General features: G+C 34.6%; 3 protein-coding genes across 4 annotated transcripts; 2 read left to right on the top strand and 1 right to left on the bottom strand.

The window, feature by feature from the left end:
- LOC105172709 (wax ester synthase/diacylglycerol acyltransferase 11) lies at positions 1-3,508 on the top strand. Of its 2 annotated transcripts, none has more exons than XM_011094254.3 (6): positions 1-902; positions 1,851-1,929; positions 2,364-2,431; positions 2,517-2,729; positions 2,863-3,000; positions 3,091-3,508. In XM_011094254.3, the coding sequence occupies exons 1-6, from the start codon at positions 159-161 to the stop codon at positions 3,244-3,246; spliced, it is 1,398 nt and encodes a 465-aa protein (XP_011092556.1). In that variant the 5' UTR covers positions 1-158; the 3' UTR covers positions 3,247-3,508. The 2 variants fall into 2 exon arrangements, with proteins under 2 accessions (XP_011092556.1, XP_011092557.1); XM_011094255.3 differs by having other exon boundaries at positions 5-902; positions 1,851-1,923.
- A 2,314-nt stretch (positions 3,509-5,822) lies between these two features.
- LOC105172708 (putative E3 ubiquitin ligase SUD1) lies at positions 5,823-11,771 on the top strand. The gene is made up of 9 exons (XM_011094253.3): positions 5,823-6,278; positions 7,039-7,728; positions 8,149-8,889; positions 8,984-9,195; positions 9,297-9,635; positions 9,856-10,016; positions 10,104-10,267; positions 10,349-10,495; positions 10,930-11,771. The coding sequence occupies exons 1-9, from the start codon at positions 5,949-5,951 to the stop codon at positions 11,434-11,436; spliced, it is 3,291 nt and encodes a 1,096-aa protein (XP_011092555.2). The 5' UTR covers positions 5,823-5,948; the 3' UTR covers positions 11,437-11,771.
- A 2,430-nt stretch (positions 11,772-14,201) lies between these two features.
- LOC105172707 (polyadenylate-binding protein 2) lies at positions 14,202-18,196 on the bottom strand. The gene is made up of 9 exons (XM_011094252.3): positions 17,563-18,196; positions 16,605-16,723; positions 15,836-16,492; positions 15,669-15,746; positions 15,510-15,599; positions 15,245-15,379; positions 14,900-15,079; positions 14,619-14,822; positions 14,202-14,515 (listed from the first exon to the last, which is right to left on the bottom strand). Exons 1-9 carry the CDS (start codon positions 17,771-17,773, stop codon positions 14,285-14,287), a joined length of 1,905 nt encoding a protein of 634 aa, XP_011092554.1. The 5' UTR covers positions 17,774-18,196; the 3' UTR covers positions 14,202-14,284.
- Positions 18,197-21,012: the final 2,816 nt, after the last annotated feature.

The raw sequence follows: 21,012 nt of genomic DNA on the forward strand, positions 1-21,012 counted from the left end.
TGTCCCACCTTATTTAATGGCTTTTCTCAGTTTTAAGAGTAGTGTTGTGGTGGAAGCGGCCCACGGTACTACAATCCCCGCACACCCCCACTGTCTTTTATTCTCCTTGCTACGCAGCTAAAACAATCGAAACCTCAAAACTTCTCTCTCTCTCTCATATGGAGGAGGCTATGGAGAGAGATCAACCGCTAACCCCCGCCGGCCGCCTCTTCCTGCAGCCGCTAATGAACCAAGTTATTAATTGCGCCGTCGTTGTCGAGTTTCCGTTCGACGATGTCGAAGCTTTTAAAGCTGAACTTCGAAGCTCAATATTGCTCCAGCACCCCAGATTTTGCAGTCTCATGGTGACAGACTCCTTCGGCCGCGAACACTGGCGCAAGACCCAAGTCGACGTTGACCGCCACGTCATTGTCCGCCACCAACCCCTTTCCGACGATATTCATATCTCCGACGACGACGCCGTTAACGATTTTGTAGCTGATCTATCCGTCTCCTCGCCCCTCCCCACTGACAAACCTCTCTGGGAGATTCACCTACTCCTGGCGCATAAAACCGTGCTTTTCCGAGTGCACCACGCGCTCGGGGACGGGATTTCGTTAATGTCGATGCTGCTATCGTGTTGCAGAAGAGTTGATGATCCGTCGCAACCGCCTACTATTGGTGGCGTCGGTGCGGCCTCGTCCTCGCCGAGGAGGAGGGCGTGGAGTGTGTCGACGTTGGTGAAGGTGGTTTGGTATACTTTAATTTATATTCTGGAGTTCTCACTGAGGGCACTGTGTCTGAGGGATAAGACCACAGCCGTGAGCGGCGGCGACGGGGTGGAGCTCTGGCCACGGAGGCTGGCCTCGGCGAGATTCCGGCTCGACGATATGAAGATAGTCAAGCGAGCAGTTGCAGACGCGGTGAGTTTTCTTGACCGATGGATTTTGGATGCAGTAATTCATCACCGTAGGATTAAATTTGCTTTATCTGTGGTGGCAAATTTATGCTGCTATCTAAATTCAGACAAGCAGACTCAGAAATTACAGGGAAGATTCCCCGTTTCCAGAATTATCGTTTCCACATCGCATTTGGGACCATTTAATTATAACATTATTTCATCCTTATTCAATTGTTCTTCTGGTTTAGGCAATTCTATTTTTTGATTAAATTTTCTACGCCAAATCCTCTTATATCTTCTACTCTATTTAATATATATATAATATTATAAATTTAACATATACATACAATATTTATAATTTCTAAATAAACATAATGATATAATCTATACGTAGTATGTATATATTAATTGAAATAGAAGATGCAATAATAATTAAAATATTTAAAGCTAAAATGATGTTTATTCCCACCCTATCCCCACCTAAAGTAAAAAAAAGGACCAAGTTATTTATTATATATAAAATAAAACAATATGTGACCTCGGCTAATTAAAAAAATAAAGAAAGAGAGAAAAGTCATTAACGTCGTAGTAGTGTACAGGATGAGTATTATCTTGTTTCGGGTAGTTGCATGTTCAATCTGATAACAATGTACGGAGGGACCATATGTTCTCTGGACTTTTATCAGCGCCATCAAGAAAGGACTGAATATAGTGTACTTGTCTGTTTTGGTGAATGGTCCACTTAAACTCCAAGTTCCTTTTATTTGCAGCGTACTTAGAATAGTATGCTCCCTACGGAACTTCCGTGCGGACATCATCGTATCACTACAAAGAAGTTGGTCCCAAGATTTTTATAGCCTGATCATCACTATGTGTTCTTTTGTATTCATCTTGTTGCTTCAGTTTTGAACTAATAGAGCACACGCCCTTTTCTTGATTTCACGCATATTATTCTCCTTTGAACCTGCAGACCATAAATGATGTTCTTTTTGGGGTAATCTCATGCGGGCTCTCGAGGTACTTGGACATCAAATCCCCGAAAGGTAAAGGCATGTTTTGATCTCTTCTTGAAAGAAAATATTGGTTGGTGTAATTTGCCAAAATTGCAGGGGGCAATTTGGAGTTGAATGGAGAAATTTGTTTGACGTTTCGTTTTGATGTTAGATAGAAATGGTTAAAATTGAACAAGGAGGAGGAGAGAATCATTTGAACTTTGGGAGGGAATATCACTATAAATGTGGTGATGTTTTTTCTTTCTTTCTAATATTTAAATGTTGATATTGTATTCGAATGGAGAAAGAGAATAAAACACACATACACACATAATGGGATCCAAACATTTCCAGTCTTTTAAGAAGAAGCTCCAAACAAAGAGTAAAAGCATCGGTAATTTTCATCACTAGTGATATACATGAGATGTCCAAGGTACAACAACTCCATCACTCATCACTGATGATCGAACTGAATGACTTTTCATGTGTAGCTATGCCGGAGGGGCTCCGGATCACTGGTGTTGCCATGGTGAATTTGAGACCACAAGCAGGACTGCAGGTTCTAATGTTGCTTACTTCACATTTGACCGGAAAGAATTTCAAATTTCTTGTCTTGAACTCATGTTGTCGGTGGTTCGATTTAGGAAATATGGAAGCTGATAAATAGCAAGTCCGGAAGCCGTTGGGGCAACAAATTCGGGATGCTTCTCTTACCTGTTTATTATCATAGCGGTGGTTCGGATCCACTCCAGTTTGTGAAGAGAGCCAAGACGATGATCGACAAGAAAAAGCTTTCACTTGAGGCCCCTTTCTCGTACAAAGTCGGGGACTTAGTCATGTCCCTTTTCGGGCCAAAGGTGAACTCTCTTTCATTTCTTGATAATCATGCACACGAATTAATCTCAGATGTGCTACACACGCATTTATCGATATTACTCATTGCGTGTAAGCCAAATGAAGGAGAAATTCACTAATTTTCTTGATTTGTAGCTTGCTAGCATTCTCAATTACCGGATAGTTTGTAATACAACCTTCACTATATCGAATGTCGTTGGCCCCCGTGAGGAGATCTCAATGGCAGGCAACCCTGTAAAGAACATTAGGACAACTTCAAGCAGCCTACCACATGTAAAGTTTCTCCTTCACCCGCCTTCCACAACCGTATACGTCTTATAGAATAACACACATGGTTGGTTGCTCGTGTTGTTTTGTATGCAGGCACTCACAATGCACATGGTGAGTTATGCAGGAGTCGCCGACCTGCAGATCCTTGTGGCCAAAGACATAATCCCCGACCCAAAAGTTCTAGCCGACTGTTTCCAAAATGCCTTGCTTGAAATGAAGGAAGCCGCAGAGGCCGCCACCAAATCGTGAGCTTACTTACTGCAATACCAGAATATTCCGCAGATAAATAATGTCTTTCTCCGTGCATACCAGAAAACATGTTGCTATATATTACAAGAAAAATTCTTACTCAAATCACATAAGGTCAAACCAAATCAATTATATTGCAAGTGTGATATAATTGGCACGTGATTGATCACTATTCTTAAACTGTACATCAATCACATCATAAATGTATTAAACTTGGTATATAATTTGTTCAAATTTAATCAAATTTGATTTTAATTGAAAATGTTCATACTAAAAGTTAGTTTTTTTTGCATTTATCGAATAATTAAGTGCATGATTCTTTGTATCGATTCCACACACCATCTTCGTCCCACGATTCTTTACTGCTGCGTTGTATATATAATTATATTCGATAAATGCAAAAAAAACTAACTTTTAGTTCTTTTTTATTGAAGAAAGCAACTTGTATAAGTTCGGCACTCACGAAATCAGGTGATTTTGGGGCGGAGTCGGAGCAAAAGAAAATATATAAACCCAGTCGGGTTTGGTTTGAGGCACGTGGTTGGGTTATTTTTAGAACTAGATGTTGTGACACGTTATTTTTATATGCATATTATTCATAAGTTTTTACACTTTAGAATATATTATAAGTAAGAGTAAAATATATAAATCAATACACTAATTTAATATAAAGAAAGAAAGAAAAATAAAAAATTTATCAATTAATATAAATTTTGAAAAGTCGAATAAGTTAATTATTTTATTATGAAGGACATTTTTAACTTTACAAAATTTGGTGATATGGTGTCATTAACCGCCGTTTGTGAGTGTGAATTAGCTTTTCTTTTTATATTAGTATAGATTAACTATAATTCTTAATATATTTATATAATTAATTGGGACTGATTCAAACTTAAATTTGATCCCGAAACTTAATTATGTTATTTGTATTATATAATTTGTTACTTTAATTATTTAAATTACAAATACTGTGTAGTTATTATTATCTAAGAATAATAATATTTATTATCATTATGATTACTAGTTTCTAGCAAATTATAAAATATTTGATATAAAAAAATACACTCGACCCAAAAATATTTGAAATAAAGGCCTACTAGAAGACCTTTGAACACATGAGGCCAGAAGCAGTAATTCCCGGCCCAAACGCCCACATGCGGGTTTAAGGAAGGGTGGACCACAATGAAGGCCGGCCTAGGAAGGGAGGTGACCCGATTGCCAAGACTAGTCGTCTCTCCAAGTGGCAGAAAAACATGCTGCCAAGAAAAATATAGACGGCCATGTCCGTATGGCTCGGGACATAGCTAGATGTCTAACGACCACCCAAGAGTTCGGGACTTATCCTAGAAGGGTTATCCAATAGAGGTGCCCTCAACTAGTAGGATTTCTTGGAGACGATGGACAACCACTCTCGGATTTTGAGGAGGTTATCTATAGTAGTCACTGATTCGAGTAGTTAAGAGTTACACTTCTTCATTCGATGGAGAACTGTGGTTGTAAAAGCAAGTCCTTCCCCTCGGTTAAGGATAGCGCAATTTTGCACAAATATTCACACGAAACCACTCCCTTTATGATCTTTTTCTCATCACTTTTAAATACTTATCGTTATCTTATACTGTCCAATTTTATCATTATGCAATTATTTACTAATTTGAGTTTTGGAGTGCTAATATTTTATTTTTTAGATCTATGTTCTAGACTTACAAAAGACTTGGTCTAGAGAATTTAAGTTTAAAATCTACCTGACGAGCTATTTTTGTTCGTATCAATATTAATGAAATAGTAAAACTTTATCCCAAAATCAAATAAATAAAAGGTTGAGTACATTGTACCCTTTCAACTATATCACATGTCTTATTTACCCCTCTAAACTAATACTTATTACAATTAATTACCCTTGTAAGTATATATATATATATATATATATATAAAGCACACATACTTTCTAAAATTCATCTTAAATTCAACATAAAATATTTCTTAATTAAATAAATTTATTTTAATTTTAATAAAAAAATAATTAGCAGCTTAAGTAATTGAAACCTCAAAGACTAAAAATTAAGTAATAAATAAAAAAAAACTTGAAGTATCAGCTCCTATCTAAATATTTTTAAATAGTTAAATCTTCATTTTTCAAATATATTCCTTGTACAAAAATATTTTTTTGATACTAAATTAATATGCAAAATATTTAAAATATATTAGGATGGGTATTTTTGTCCTAATAATTAAATCAACGGAATAAGTGTTATATATACTAGATTAAGGGGAATGAGAGTGGGAGAATCATTGGGGGAGTGTACGAAACCTTATGCAGTGTTTAGATATATAAAATTTGAATAAAAGAATTTTAAAATTTTATAATAATAAATTTATTAAAGAATTTAATATAGTAAAATATTTTAAAATTTAAAATTATATTTTATGAAATTATGGTGAATTTAAAACCCTCATAATAGAGTGCTGTTTTCAGATTTTAGAAAAGATGAATTAACGGCAAAAGCTATGGACAAAATTGTCGTCTCATTCGAAGTATATGAAATATGAAATCAGAATGTGTCTCTTTTGCTTCAAATATTCATAAAATAGCTCATTAGCCCCTCACTAATGTCACATTTCCACACAACCCCCCAAACCACAAATATTATCATTACCTATCCCAAGCGAGAGAAAGAAGAATCATCGGTTTCTCCATCGGCTTGATGGAGATCGGACCGGCGACGGAGACGCCGGAGGAGGTGGAGGCGTCCTCCTCCTCTTCGGCGGCGGATGAGCCATCGTCTGCGGGTTCTTCTCCTGGAGCGAGCAGTTGTGGCAGCAATGATAATATTCCTGGTGATATTAGTAATAGGATGAGCAAGTATGAGTTGTTGGATGAAGACGAGGAGGAAGATGTTTGCCGGATCTGTCGGAACCCTGGAGACGCTGAAAATCCTCTGCGGTACCCCTGCGCATGCAGCGGCAGCATCAAGTTTGTTCATCAGGATTGTCTTCTCCAGTGGCTCAATCACAGCAATGCTCGCCAATGCGAGGTTCCAACTTTGGACAATCAATTGTTTTAATTGCGTGTAATAGTGATTATTGTGTATATTTCGAGAGTGGTCGGTACTATTATTTTTCTTGACATTTTTATCTAGTATCTGTTGTTCACGAGAATTTTAGGTGATTTGAGGTGTTGAAGGAATTTAGCGCGGTGACAATCATACTGGGTAATTACTGTCTTTGGTTGAACAGACGAAGGGACGGATGTGAGATAATAGCTGAACTTGTGGTACCTTAGTTGAAAGTGGAAATGTTACTGTGCTTTACCCCCTATGAGCATGGAATGTTTTTATGTTGGTTATTGTTCTCTTCACTTGTTGATGTGGGGTTAGAATGTTCCTTAGGAAGTTATCAGGACTCAAATAAGAAAGCTGTTTTAGAAGGCAGTTCAACACCAAAGCCAACCTTTAAGAAACTGAAGTTACATATCTGATTTTATATTGCTTCAAAATTCTGAGCCGGCTTGTTGTCTGTGTAATATTATGGCTAGAGTTATTTGCTCGAGGGCTTATGTAGTAAAGACAGTTTCATTCAATCGGTTCTTTCTCAAATATTTATATCAATAAGTGTATGCAAATTCCACCACTGCCAAAATAACAGGTAAAAAACATGCAGACACATGTCTTCACAGGGTGAACCAGATGGTTCTTTGTTTTCCTTTGCTTTGGCCTCATCTGACAGATTTTGGTCAGGTGAACATCTAATCCTCAAGATGGCCTTCTCACTTATTATCTTGGATGCACAATGCAGGTCTGCAAACATCCTTTTTCCTTTTCCCCGGTTTATGCTGATAATGCGCCAGCAAGGCTTCCTTTTCAGGAGTTCATCATCGGGATAGCTATGAAAGCCTGCCATGTCCTGCAATTTTTTGTACGCCTCAGTTTCGTACTTTCTGTTTGGCTGCTCATTATCCCTTTTATCACCTTTTGGATTTGGCGATTGGCATTTGTTAGAAGTTTTGGTGAAGCCCAAAGACTGTTCCTCAGTCACTTGTCTACAACTGTCATTCTAACTGACTGTCTACATGGATTTCTTCTCTCGGCTAGCATTGTGTTCATTTTTCTTGGGGCAACTTCACTCAGAGATTATTTTAGACATTTACGAGAACTTGGAGGACAGGATGCTGACAGAGAAGATGAAGGAGATAGAAATGGAGCTCGTGCTGCAAGAAGACAAGCTGCTCAAGCCAATAGGAACATTGTTGTTGATGGGAATGGTGAAGATGGAGGAGCACAAGGAGTTGTTGTTGCTGGGCAGATGATCCGAAGGAATGCTGAAAATGTTGCAGCTCGGTGGGAGATGCAGGCAGCTCGTCTTGAAGCCCATGTTGAACAGATGTTTGATGGTCTGGACGATGCTGATGGTGCTGAGGATGTACCTTTTGATGAACTGGTTGGCATGCAGGGACCTGTATTTCATCTAGTTGAAAATGCATTCACGGTGAGTGTATTTTTCTTTTTCCCTTTTTTGGTTTCCTTTTTCTAACTCTTCAGGTCATAAATGGAACTAGTTCTGTTTCTAATCTTCATTGCTAGGTCGAATGCTGTATATGGTGTTTTAAGCTTGTGTATGTCAGTGTATTGTGACAAATCATATTTAAGGATTATGGTTTTCTAAGTTTGACCTATAGTTTATGTGATTCATCTACATCTGACATGCTAAATCAGCATTGCATCTTCTTTTTCTCCATTTTCTGCCGCATTAGTCTGCAGCATATACCAAGGAATTTTTGAGCCAGTTATAGGTGCTGATATGATGTTTAACTATCTTGTTTTTCCTTAAAAAATTTGGATTTTAGCCTTTCTTCTTTTTTTGCAGCTGTATATATTCATTCGACGTGACTCTTTTTCCTTCCTGCAGGTTCTTGCAAGCAATATGATATTCCTTGGAGTTGTAATCTTTGTGCCCTTCTCATTAGGACGTGTTATACTATATTATCTTTCATGGCTTTTGTCCTCTGCTACAAGTCCAGTGTTATCTGCAGTTGTTCCACTGACCGAGTCTGCACTTTCCTTGGCCAATATAACACTGAAAAATGCATTGACTGCTGTTGTAAATTTGACATCTGACAACCATGAGAATCTGAAAGTAAATACAACTGCACAAACTGAGGATTTCAGCAACATAAGCTCTATAATTGCAGCAGACCTCTTGAAAGTCCAGTCGGCTGGGGCATCACGACTCTCTGATGCTACCACTCTTGCTGTTGGTTATATTTTCATATTTTCACTAGTTATCTTCTACCTTGGGATTATTACCTTAATTCGGTATTCTAGAGGAGAGCCTTTGACAATGGGGAGGTTCTATGGTGTTGCTTCATTTGCAGAAACTATTCCATCGCTCTTTAGGCAGTTTGTGGCTGCAATGAGACATCTGATGACTATGATAAAGGTTGCTTTCCTTCTGGTTATTGAACTTGGTGTTTTTCCTCTGATGTGTGGTTGGTGGCTTGATGTTTGTACTATAAGGATGTTTGGGAAGTCAATTTCACAGAGAGTTGAGTTCTTCTCTGTTTCACCACTGGCAAGCTCCTTGGTTCATTGGATTGTAGGAATTGTTTACATGCTGCAAATAAGTATCTTCGTCAGCCTTCTTCGAGGGGTACTAGTTGTGCTGAAATACAATTCTTCGTGTATAGTTTCTGGAACTAACTCTTTATTTTACCTGTCTAAATTCATACATGTCTCTCTTTTAGGTGCTACGCAATGGGGTTCTCTATTTTCTTCGAGATCCTGCTGATCCTAATTACAACCCCTTCCGCGATCTAATCGATGATCCTGTGCACAAGCATGCTCGTAGAGTTTTGTTGTCTGTTGCTGTTTACGGTAGTTTGATTGTGATGCTGGTATATTTGCCAGTTAAACTTGCAATGCGGATGGCTCCTTCCATTTTTCCCCTGGATATTTCGTAAGATTGCAATCACTTGTTCTGGAATATTGTTGTGATGTACGTTTCTCTCTAAATGCTCCATCCCCCAAAATAACATCTTGTTGCTATGTTCTTTGCAGCATATCCGACCCATTTACTGAAATTCCTGCTGACATGCTTCTCTTTCAAATATGCATTCCATTTGCTATCGAGCATTTTAAACTACGACATACTCTCAAATCCCTACTCCGGTATTGGTTCACTGCTGTTGGCTGGACACTTGGTCTAACAGATTTTCTACTCCCCAAACTGGAGGAGGAGAATGCAAATGGAGATATAGGTAGACAGGACAGAGGGCATGCACAGGCAGGTGGACAGGAACAAGCCCTAGCTCTTGAAGATGTAAACAGACCAAGGTATGTGCCTGAAGATACCAATTCGGGCGAGGAGTTTGACGGTGATGAACCAGCTGATTCAGAGTAAGTTTCAATGAAGATTACTAATTATCAGCTTTAATGATGATTATTACTAACTAATCGAACCAGATGATGGTGTTTGTTTTTCCTTGAGCAATTCCTAGTGGAGAGCTTCTTGGTGCATTATTAATAATCCTGCAGGGACATCTTTTGTGTCCTGTTCATACTTTTCCTGCTATCCTTGCTGCAACTTTGTCTTATGTTGTCTACTTGAATCTTTTAGCCGGTGGGCTTTTGTACTACGCATCGTGATATTGTTGGTGATGGCTTGGATGACACTTCTTGTCTTCAACTCTGCATTAATAGTTGTGCCCATTTCACTTGGGCGGGGACTCTTCAATTCCATGCCACTTCTCCCAATAACTCATGGCATCAAGTGCAATGGTAACATAATCGGTCAACTCCGTTATATTCGATTAATAGTTTGACATTGTCTTAAAGCTCAAATCTTATTTGACCTTTTTCCTTTAGATTTGTATGCTTTTGTCATTGGAAGCTATGCCGTTTGGACTGCCTCAGCTGGAGCACGGTATTGTGCTGAGTTTGTGAGAACAAGGAGAACGAGGTTATTGCTCCACCAGATCTGGAAATGGTGTGGCATTATTGTCAAGAGTTCTGCACTGTTGTCAATATGGGTAAGAATGTACTGTTGTGATTGAAACGTTTCATTTGCAAGTTATGATTCTGTTGACTCATACATACTTTTGATACTCCAGATTTTTGTTATTCCTGTGCTAATCGGGCTGCTGTTCGAACTTCTCGTAATTGTGCCTATGCGGGTTCCTGTGGATGAAAGCCCAGTTTTCCTTCTGTATCAGGATTGGGCACTAGGACTAATCTTTCTGAAGATCTGGACCAGATTGGTGAGCAGGATCTCTCTCTCTCTCTCTCTCACACACACACACACCCCCGCCCCACAGAGGATGGGTCGTAATAACTCATCATCTTGTTTTTTGTTTTTTTCTCCTGTCTTATAGAGTTGTATGGCAGGGATCAATATGTTTAAGTGGCAGCTTGCTGCCTCCAAATTTGTTTTGTATTTTTGGTTTCTTCTTATCCTGTTATCAACAGGCATCTTTTAGGTTGTTAATTTTGTTTCCAATTTCTATATTATTGGAGTTGTGTGATTACATGTGTGATTAGTGCTCAAGAATTGATGTCATGGATCATGTTACTGTCTAGTTTACTTTGAAAACTGTTATGTTAGTCTTCTCACAATATTGGATTTGGATAGATTTACAATTGGAAGAGAGATGGTTTAATAATATATGTTTGGCTCCTGTATGTGTTTTAACAGGTTATGTTGGATCACATGATGCCACTGATTGACGAGAGCTGGCGTATAAAATTCGAAAGGGTGAGGGAAGATGGTTTCTCGAGGCTCCAAGGTCTTTGGGTGCTGCGTGAGATTGTTTCCCCAATAATTATGAAGCTGCTTACTGCATTATGTGTTCCCTATGTTTTAGCTAGAGGGATCTTCCCAATATTGGGGTACCCATTAGTTGTCAACTCGGCTGTCTATCGATTTGCCTGGTTGGGATGTCTGTTCTTCAGCCTACTGTATTTCTGTGCCAAGCGTTTCCATGTCTGGTTCACCAATCTCCACAATTCCATCCGCGATGATCGGTATTTGATTGGTCGTAGACTCCATAACTACGGAGAGAACTTAGCCAGACAGGATGATTCCGGTGCTGCCCTGGAAAACCAAGATTCCATCGGAAACGACACTGATGTGAATCAAAATAATCAGGAAGCTGCCAATGTAGGGTTGAGACAGAGGAATGTTCTTCGCCAAGATGCTTAAATCAAAGGTAGGCTGCATTTCCTGTTACGTCCCATTTGATCTATTTATAGCGAGTCGATGCCTCAATGCAGAGAAGAGGGAGTTCGTGTTTCAGAGTTTCAGGTAACAGATTGTTAATGATGCGCTAAGTTTTGTGAATATAACTTTATGGCTTTTGTTTTAGAAACTTGTGATTGTACAGAGCCTCTTTTCCTTTGTTTCTTTCTGGTGTCAACAGGTGAGAGTGTAAAAACCTAATAGGTAAACATGATGTTGATAACAAATACTTAATTCAGTTGTGAACTAGTTGGCATCAATTTTAAGTGAAAGGGTATTTGAGCTTTTGCTATCTTGAATCACATTTTCAACTTTCTTAACTTATTTCGTAGTTGCTTAATAGTTTGAGTTGTAGCCCTTGGGGTTATATTTATATAGAGGTGGATTTTTCATAATTTGGTAACTGATTCACTACAAATTGAAAATTGGATACATATTAAAATTGAATAAAAAAAATTTGATTTGATATTTGGTTTTTATTTTTAAGAAAATTCAGTATTCAATTGGATATCAGTTTTTTGTTTTAGTTTTACGGCGTTCCGAATGTTGAGTGTCATTATTATTTTACTTTTTATTTAATTGTTGTACACATTTTTTATATGAATTAATTATTATATACCATTTTTATTGTTATAAAAAATAAATATACATATAATTATTATTTTCATATTAATGTTTTTTACTTTTAATAAAAATTCAAATTATCGAAGCATCAAATTGAAGTACTGAAAAATATTTGATAATTATTGAAATTAAAATAATTAAGTATTCAATTCAATATGGTTTCACCCAATGAACGCCATAAGATGAAACTCGGACCGTTTAACGCCTTGTTTGGTTTTAATTATTCTTTTCTGTTTTTAGTTTTTTGAAAGAGTGTTGAAAGTATTCTCATTGAAAATATATTTTAATTGTCATCTCAATTACTTCTTTTTATATATATATATATTTACATACATAATTTTTCTCAGCCGTTAACTTTATAAACTAATAAAGTATTATTTTTTATAATAACTTCGTATGATATCTCACCAACAATTCTTAATGAATCAAAAACAGAATTATCAATTTTATTTAAATAAAAAATATAATTGATTTGACACCCGTAGCAATAAAAAATAAAATTATCATTTTTGTCAAATAAAAAATATATATTCATTTGACATCAATAATAATTTAAAACACAATTTCATTAATTAATTAAGGATATTTTCATTTTGCACAGGATATACCGTATCTGAATCTATCTATATCTATATTTATATTCTATATTAAAGTATAAATAGTCATATTGATTTTTTTTATTTGTCTAAATTACCCTTACTCGATTATATTTAAGTACATTGAATGAATGAAAACTATATAATATATTCATAAAATGTTTTGATTTCTTTTAGTTTTTTTAATTGATTGCACATTAAAATTCAAAAAAAAATATTTTAACCCAATGATTAAGTGTTGTTTTATATAAAAAAACAGTTGCTTTGAATTCTCTTTTAAAATTTGATAAAAGTTTGTTTCGTGATCGTACTATCATCGACAATTAATTTTATAGTAGAGTAGTGAGTGTCATCTCCTCTCTTACACTACGTAAGTCGCTCAATGTTTTTGAATTATATGATATTTAAAATCTCTTTTCCATTTCTCTAGAAAAAATCTAGAGAAATGTACATATACGAACCACTTCTAAAATAATATATTTTAAGGGGGTCAATAAAGGTATCAAGGTTAATGTTTCAAGCATTAAACTAAGAATTTTAAAAAAATTAAAATATTGTATATAAATATGGAAGTTTGTGATACAAACTTTTAGATAAATATAAAAATTGAGAGAAATTTCAAGAAAACCGGTATACAAATTTAGAAACTTTCATAGTATTTAAAAATATTTTGAAAGAATTTGTGAGAGCTTATTACTACACTATTAAGATTAATTTTGACCTCTCATTTAAAAAAATAAATTTATAATTAATGGATTGAAGTTCATTTTTAATAATCAAGTATCAATATTTTCATCAAAATTTTCTTAATAAAATATTTTACTTATTTTCACACTATTTTACTTAATAAAACAAATATATTAAAAAATTAAAGTTGGTGTATTTTACTAGTACAAATAAAACCACACCCCAAATATTACAAATACATAATTATGAAATTAATTGATAAATTTTAATTAATTAGTAAATAAATTAAGATTGAAATTTAAAAATATTAAAATTTAAACAAATTAAATTGAAATATATAATTATGAAATTAATGGATAAGTTTTAATTAATTAGTAAATAAATTATAGATTGAAATTTAAACAAATTAAATTGAAGTTCGTTATAATATTTGGAAGCAAATTATATTAATTAAGAAATTAGATAGTAGTTTAAAAAAAGTTTAAAAGAAAACTAATATATTATACAAACATAATAATAGTATATTATATATATTATATATAAATGACAAGAGTGGGGCGAGTGGGCCATCCACCCCCTCCGTCCCACCTACCTTTTACTCTAATACATATATATATTTACATGTTACTTCTAATTGACATACACACAGAGGTAAAGAAGAATTAACAAAGTGCAGTGAAAACGAGATTCTTAAAATTTTGACTGGCACCACGTTCTAACTAACAAACATAATGCACCAAGACCTATAAGAAAATCATAACCTAAAATGGATGGAAAAAAGAGAAAAAAATGGTGCACTTGGACTGGAAGAAACTCTTATGATTGTTAAATCATTCGCATTAAATTAACTTATTTCACAGTTTCAAAGATTTATTTCAGTCAGAGAAAACCAAAAATACACAAAATCATTCACTCAAAACGAGTGAAGCCAATTGATTAGCGGTGCTACTGGCATGTCTCTGAGGTGCATTTTTTAGGACTTCCATAGCCTCCCCTACTTTAGCCCTAAGAGATTCTGGTGACTCCAGCAAATGCAAAACCTCTGTTTGATCCATTTCCAGGAGCATGCCCGTCACCTTAGCCGCCATCTCATGCTCCAGCTGTTCTACCAGAGGATACAAACTTTCACCCAACATCTGCACACCAAACATAAACGCTTAACCAAATAGGTTCTTAACCAGAGGATACCCTTCTTGCAACAATTGTGTACATATAATGATTAAAGAAGAGAACCCTCACCGTCCTCTGCTCAGAAGGCAAAGCATTTGCAAGTGCAGAGGCCAGAGTTCCAACTGGAACCGGACCATGAGGTCTCCTTTCATGCATTGGCCAGTAGCTATTTTCCTGAGCGATGGGAAGCATGCCTGTAGTACTACCTTGCCCAGAAACATTAGGCAGCCCATATCCAAGAGGGAGATGATATGTATTGCCCCTTAAAAGCATCTACATCACAGATGAGATGAGTTATGAATAAAATTTGCGGAAAAGAAAAAAAATCGACGAGTGGAAGTTCCACTGACCTGATGATGCATGAGCGGAACTGGGGGTTGGGTCTGCTGCAAAGCATCAGAACCGGGACGTCTGCCACTATAACGTGGACTATGGGGTCCATGTTGAATAATAGGCAACAAGACATTTGGCATGACAGTTCCAGGTGGCCTCACACCAGGAATAAATTGCTGTTGATATCCAAATCCGGGCTGAAATATTAAGTATGGAAATCTTGTTAGCAATGACATGTATTCAATTTACTTAGAAAATAATGAGTGTCAAAATTAGCTACCATCCGTAACATTTTCTGTGAATATGTATTACACTAAGTAATCAGTAGTTTGAAAAAATAGAACTTCTATAGAAGATGTTACCACTGGAGGAAGAATAGCATGTGGAGCACGCCCATAGGGGAGTTGTTGGCCTATGCCCGGCCCACCAAGAGGGTAAATAGGCATATGAGTGACTGCAGGTACAACTGTATTTGGTCGCATATTGGAAAAAATAGCCTGTTTATATGACAAAATTACAAGCTTTGTTCAGTCATTCAGTCGTAACCCAACTTAGGCTTTTCTTCAGAATACGTTAGAACAAAAAACTAAAGACAAATCTGAAAAGAAAAACCATAGAAGAAAATACCTGTAACCGTGCTCTTCTAGCTTCCTTTTTTTCTGCAATGGCAACATAAAGGGGCTTGCTGTGAACCATCTTTCCATTCATTTCTGAAATCTGCCAAAGAAACAATATTAGTTTTGGCCTTTGCTTATTTGGACTAAATGGTATGTGAATATGTCTTACTGCTTTTGAAGCCTCTTGGCTTGTGGAGAACGCAACAAAGCCTGATCCTTTACTTAATCCTTTTGCATCACACATAATCTGGAGATGAAATAAGGCAATTTCTTAATGATTGACACAATCAATGAATCAAAATTGTAAAGACTTTCTAATTAATGTTCTCCACTAACCTTGCATGATGTTACAGTACCAAATGGAGAGAACAATTCCTTGAGCTTGTCATTGTCAATCGTGTCATCTAAATTTTTTATGTAGAGATTGTTGAGGCCTAATGATTTTTCATGTGCCTCCTTTGCAATCTGCTCCTGGCGAAGCTTTAGTTCTCGTTCTCTTTCATATTTCTTTTGTGCTCTTGCCACATACCATTCCTTGCCATTGAATATTTGGCCATTAAGTACTTCAACTGACTTTGCAGCATCCTCTGCATTCTCAAAGTTGACAAACCCAAAGCATTTGGAATTTCCATACTCATCTCGCATCACTGCTACACTAGTGATTGATCCAAATTCACCAAATGTGATCTTCAAATCTTCTTCGGTTGTCAATTCAAAAAGATTCTTAACAAATACGTTGGTAAACTTAGTCTTGTCAGACGTCTCCCTATCTTGCTTATTAACAAAAGGTCCTACGTACAATTCTTTGCCAAACAGCACTGCACCATTTCGGTGCTGAATAGCATTCCGTGCGGCTTCCTCATTGTCATAATGCACAAAACCATAGCCCTTTGACTGACCCGAAGCATCAGTTTCAACTTTTGACGAAATAATGTTCCCATATGGAGAAAACAAATTGTATAGTGCTTTGTGGTCAACCTCTTTATCCAAATTCTGCAAGAGTAACATCAAATTTACTTGGGGAAAAGGAAAGAGAGGCCAAACTGAAAACTAAGATGGTCTAGAATTCATAATAAGTAAATGACGAAAAGATAAGCATGAATACCTTAACAAATATGTTCCCTGTACCACTTTTACGTACACTTGCGTCTCGATTAGAATATGCAACCCTAATACATTTTCCATTTAGAGGAGTGAAGTTCAAATCCTCAATGGCTTTTGCAGCTATTACAAACACAAAGAGAGAACGTCAAGAATAGCGCAACAGAAAGAACCAAAAAAAAAGAAAGAAAGAGGAAATGGTAGTACAGAAAATCAAAACTTACAACCAGATTATCCAGCTTAGAATAAATAAGAGTAACTCCTTCATGACAGGTCAAATTGAACAAAAAAATAAGTTTACTCAAATAGATTCAATTCTTAGACTAATGTCAATATTGAATTCAATCAACCTGGAGTTGAGTATTAAGAGAATTAGGTGCTCAAATTCTCTAATCCTGTAAGTAGTATTAAACTAAACAAAAACAAATATTCATATATTCTTTGCACTTCATTACCTTTTTGAGGTCAACTACCATATGAATAAAGAGAAAATTGTAAAATTATGTAAATAAATTACTTGACATTCGGTCAAAAGAAAAATTATATGCATAAGTCTTACAAGCTGAAAATATTCATTTGGGCCAGAGACTTCCCCCCATTCACTTGATTTCTACTATTTTTCTCATACGTAATGACTTAAAATAGTCTACTTGTTTGTTCATGTTCAACACCACTACCTCTACATCCAGATTGTTGAAGAAACAGACGACCAATTCCACGGTTCAACACATAAAAAACAATAATTGAACTCGACTTCCTAATTCGAAGAACAAAGATGAAACTAATCTGCAAGTAAGAAGCAAAAATAGAAATAAATAAATATCCATCAATAAAGGCATATACAAAAAGTAATTTCACATTCCAAATTTGTTGTGAAAAACGAAGGCACTTCCAAACAGTAGTAATTCTGTAAATACAGGCATTCGAGTAATTCTCACATCGATCATAAGAGAGGAATATACCGTCTTGGGGATTGCTGTAGTTGACATAACCATATTCAAGTGGACGCTCGGTAGTTGGATTCGTGCATATTTTGACGGAGACCACATCGCCTACCTGACCGAAGAGACGACTCAGTTCTTCCTCCGTCACGCTCGCATCAAGGTCTCCGATATACAGCGCCGTCACAGACTGCGCCGCCGTCTGTGCCGCGGCATTCGACCCGGTCTCCATGTCAATATGAGTAAAATACAGCAATTTTTTCCTGTACACAGAAGTCTCCGGTTCTCAACCCTGTCTCTCCTCTTGTGATCAGAAATCACAACAAAGAGCAAGTAAGATATCAAACAATAAATAAAATCTTCTACACGTTCTCAAAAATCAATGAAGGAACGAATAACCAATCAAAAAATCGTCGAAAATTTGAAATTTCGATACTCCAGAAAAACGACTATCGCTCTGTGAGACTTTTTCCTTCTCTCAATAAATCAAAACAGAGAAGAGAGAAGGTGGTATCTTGGTAGATGGAGAGAGATAGTGCCGGCGGCGCGTGACCGGTAAATATATATAGATATATATATATATATACAGAAAGAGAGAGAGAGAAGTTGAAGAGGAGAAGGAGAAGGAGAAGGAGAGAGAAGTTGAAGAGGAGAAGCAGCGCCCTGGAGGAGTCCAAGGAATTTGAAGCGGCAGGTTTTATAGTTGAGGGGTGAGTGGGCCCCACGGAGGTGACGCGTTCATATGGTGATTCGTTGATACGATCAAATATACTGCACTTGAAATTCTCTTCAAATTAGGTGTTTTAACTTTTTAGGACTATTAGTACGCACTTCAACCCTATTTTACAACACTTACCATTTTATTATATTTTTTTTAATTTTTTTCACATATTTATTAATTAATACTATTATTCTTCATTTTTATATTAATTATATTATCAAATTTTCAAAAAATATTAATTAATATATTTTATATTGAAATATTAAAAAATATATTTGATTTTATAATACTTCTACTAAGTAATATATTTATTGATTCATACATAACAATTAAACTCGTATGATTATAAAAAAAATATTTTATTAATTAATCAAATAGTGATATATGAACGAAACAATATAATTAAAATAATATAGCAAATAAAATATTAAATATGTGAAAGTATAAATATGATCATTGTTAAATTATTCGAATTATCTGAAAACTTCAATATCAACTTTAATTTTATAATTTTAAAAATAAATTAAAAACAATGAAGTTGATTAAGATTATTATAATAAGAGTAAAGTTGGATTTATTTATAAAAAAGCCAAAACAGCTATAAGCACCTCCTAAGGTGCTTCTAACTTTTAGTGTAAATGTGCTTTTTTTAGTCGTTTCAAAAATAGAAGTTGACAACTGAAACACTTCTAAATACTTTTCTGGAGTCAGATGTTTAAAAACGCTTGCAAACAATCTCTTAATAGATATTGTATATTAAATATTTATATACGCCTAATATGTAATACGTTCTAAAAATTTTAAGAAGAAAAGAAATCTATTAAGGGAGTGTAGGCGAAAACTTCTACTTTGGAGAAGTGATTTTAGTAGAGAAAATTGGAATTTGTAACAGAATTAAAAGTGGATAATATTTGTAAAAAAAAGTAAAAATTAGATTGTGTTTGCAAAAATAAAGTTAATTGGTTAATGGCCATATTGTCCACATGCATTAAAAAAAGATACTGGATTGTTTATTATTTGCACTTATCTTGTGATAATAATATTTTTTTCACAAAAAACAATAAATTATATTACAACTAATATATTTTATATTTAATTTTAGAAATATTTATCATTTATATTATTAAAATATTAAATATTAATGGTAAATATTTAGCTCAATAATGTTCCTAAAATAGATAACCTTGCATGATTGTCAAAAAATATATTTTTTTAATTAATCATAGCAATTTAATTTATGTTTTTTATGATATAGAAATAATATCCCATAATAAAGAAAATAAAATCTAAAAATTTTAAAATATTAAATATGTGAAATTATAAATTTTGTTAGTAATAAAGTATTCTAATTATTTGAAACTTCTTTCATCAACTTTAGATGAAAAATTTTAAAAATAAATTAAAAGGCGAATCAAAATAAGATTTTGATATGGAGGGTAAAATAGTCCAAAGAAAGTTGAATATATTTAGGAAAAAAAGTCAAAGTAGTTAGAGCACCACCAAAATGTTTCTAACTTTTGGCTTAAAATTAATTTTTCAAGCAGTTTTGAAAGCAAAAACTAACATTGTGTTTGGATCTGTGTTTTAGTTATTTTGTTTTGTGTTTTGAAATTAGAGAGAGAAAAATAGAGATAAGTAAGTGTGTGTTGAAAATAGATGATATGTTTGGGTTTGTGTTTTGGGGTAATTTAAAATATTTTAAAATAAATAGTGTATGTTTGATATTGGGATTTGAGAGACAAAAATTACTGTTCATTGTCAAATCATATATTTTTATATATAAATATTTTATGTTTAATGTTGTATTTTTTAGAGACAAAAATTACTGTTTATTGTTAAATCATGTTTGTTTTATATTATGTATATATATATATATTATGTAGAAAGTTGAAAAATAAAAAAACACACAAATAAGGTGTAAAAACACAAAAACAAACATTGAGTGTGTTTTATTTTATCTCAAAAAATACAAAAATGCGAATCCAAACACAGCCTAATATTTCAAACACTTTAAAAGTACTTTTCTAAGCCCAAAAACTAAAGAATATTTTTACAAAGCTTGCACAAACACTCCCCTAATCAGTAAAATATATCTACATATGCTTTTTTTCATTTGAAAAAAGAGTAAACGTCAATTTCCTACCATTCAATAGGGATGCTTATAATATTCAAAGACTTCTCGCAAGTCCAACTCTAAATAATTAAAAAAAAAAACAAACTTAAACAATAAGGCCGTGTTTGGACTAACTATATTAAATGAAGAGCGAAATTGCAGGGTTTTGTGCCAACCATAATCCGACGCTATAGCTCACCCACTCTATCTAAGATTTTTCACCTTTCTACCATTAGTGTGATAAAGAAACAATTAAAATTACAAAAGCCTCTTCTAACTCCAACTACGAATTCTTTTTACACTTTCTTGTTCGATAAATTATTTTAAGACTATAAATAGATCTGTTTTTAAGGGGATTTGATATTATATAATTTTATATTAAAAGAATTTGAAATTCATCGATCTTGAGCAAACATAATTCAAATTTATACATTCATACAAATTTAAGTAATTTGTCGCTAAGGATTTGATCCATAATTTTAAATTTATTAATTCAAATGGAGTCTTTTTAAGATTGAGTTCCACTAGAATAATTTCAAGTGAATCGTAATAAAATGTTATTTATCAATTGCTTGTACTAGGTCACACTCCATACTCTGATATTTTCAAGAATAATTATATTTATATTCTCTAACTT

The sequence above is a fragment of the Sesamum indicum genome, linkage group LG10 (assembly GCF_026168435.1).
Source record: "Sesamum indicum cultivar Baizhima isolate 11 linkage group LG10, ASM2616843v1, whole genome shotgun sequence".
NCBI classification, from domain to species: domain Eukaryota; kingdom Viridiplantae; phylum Streptophyta; class Magnoliopsida; order Lamiales; family Pedaliaceae; genus Sesamum; species Sesamum indicum.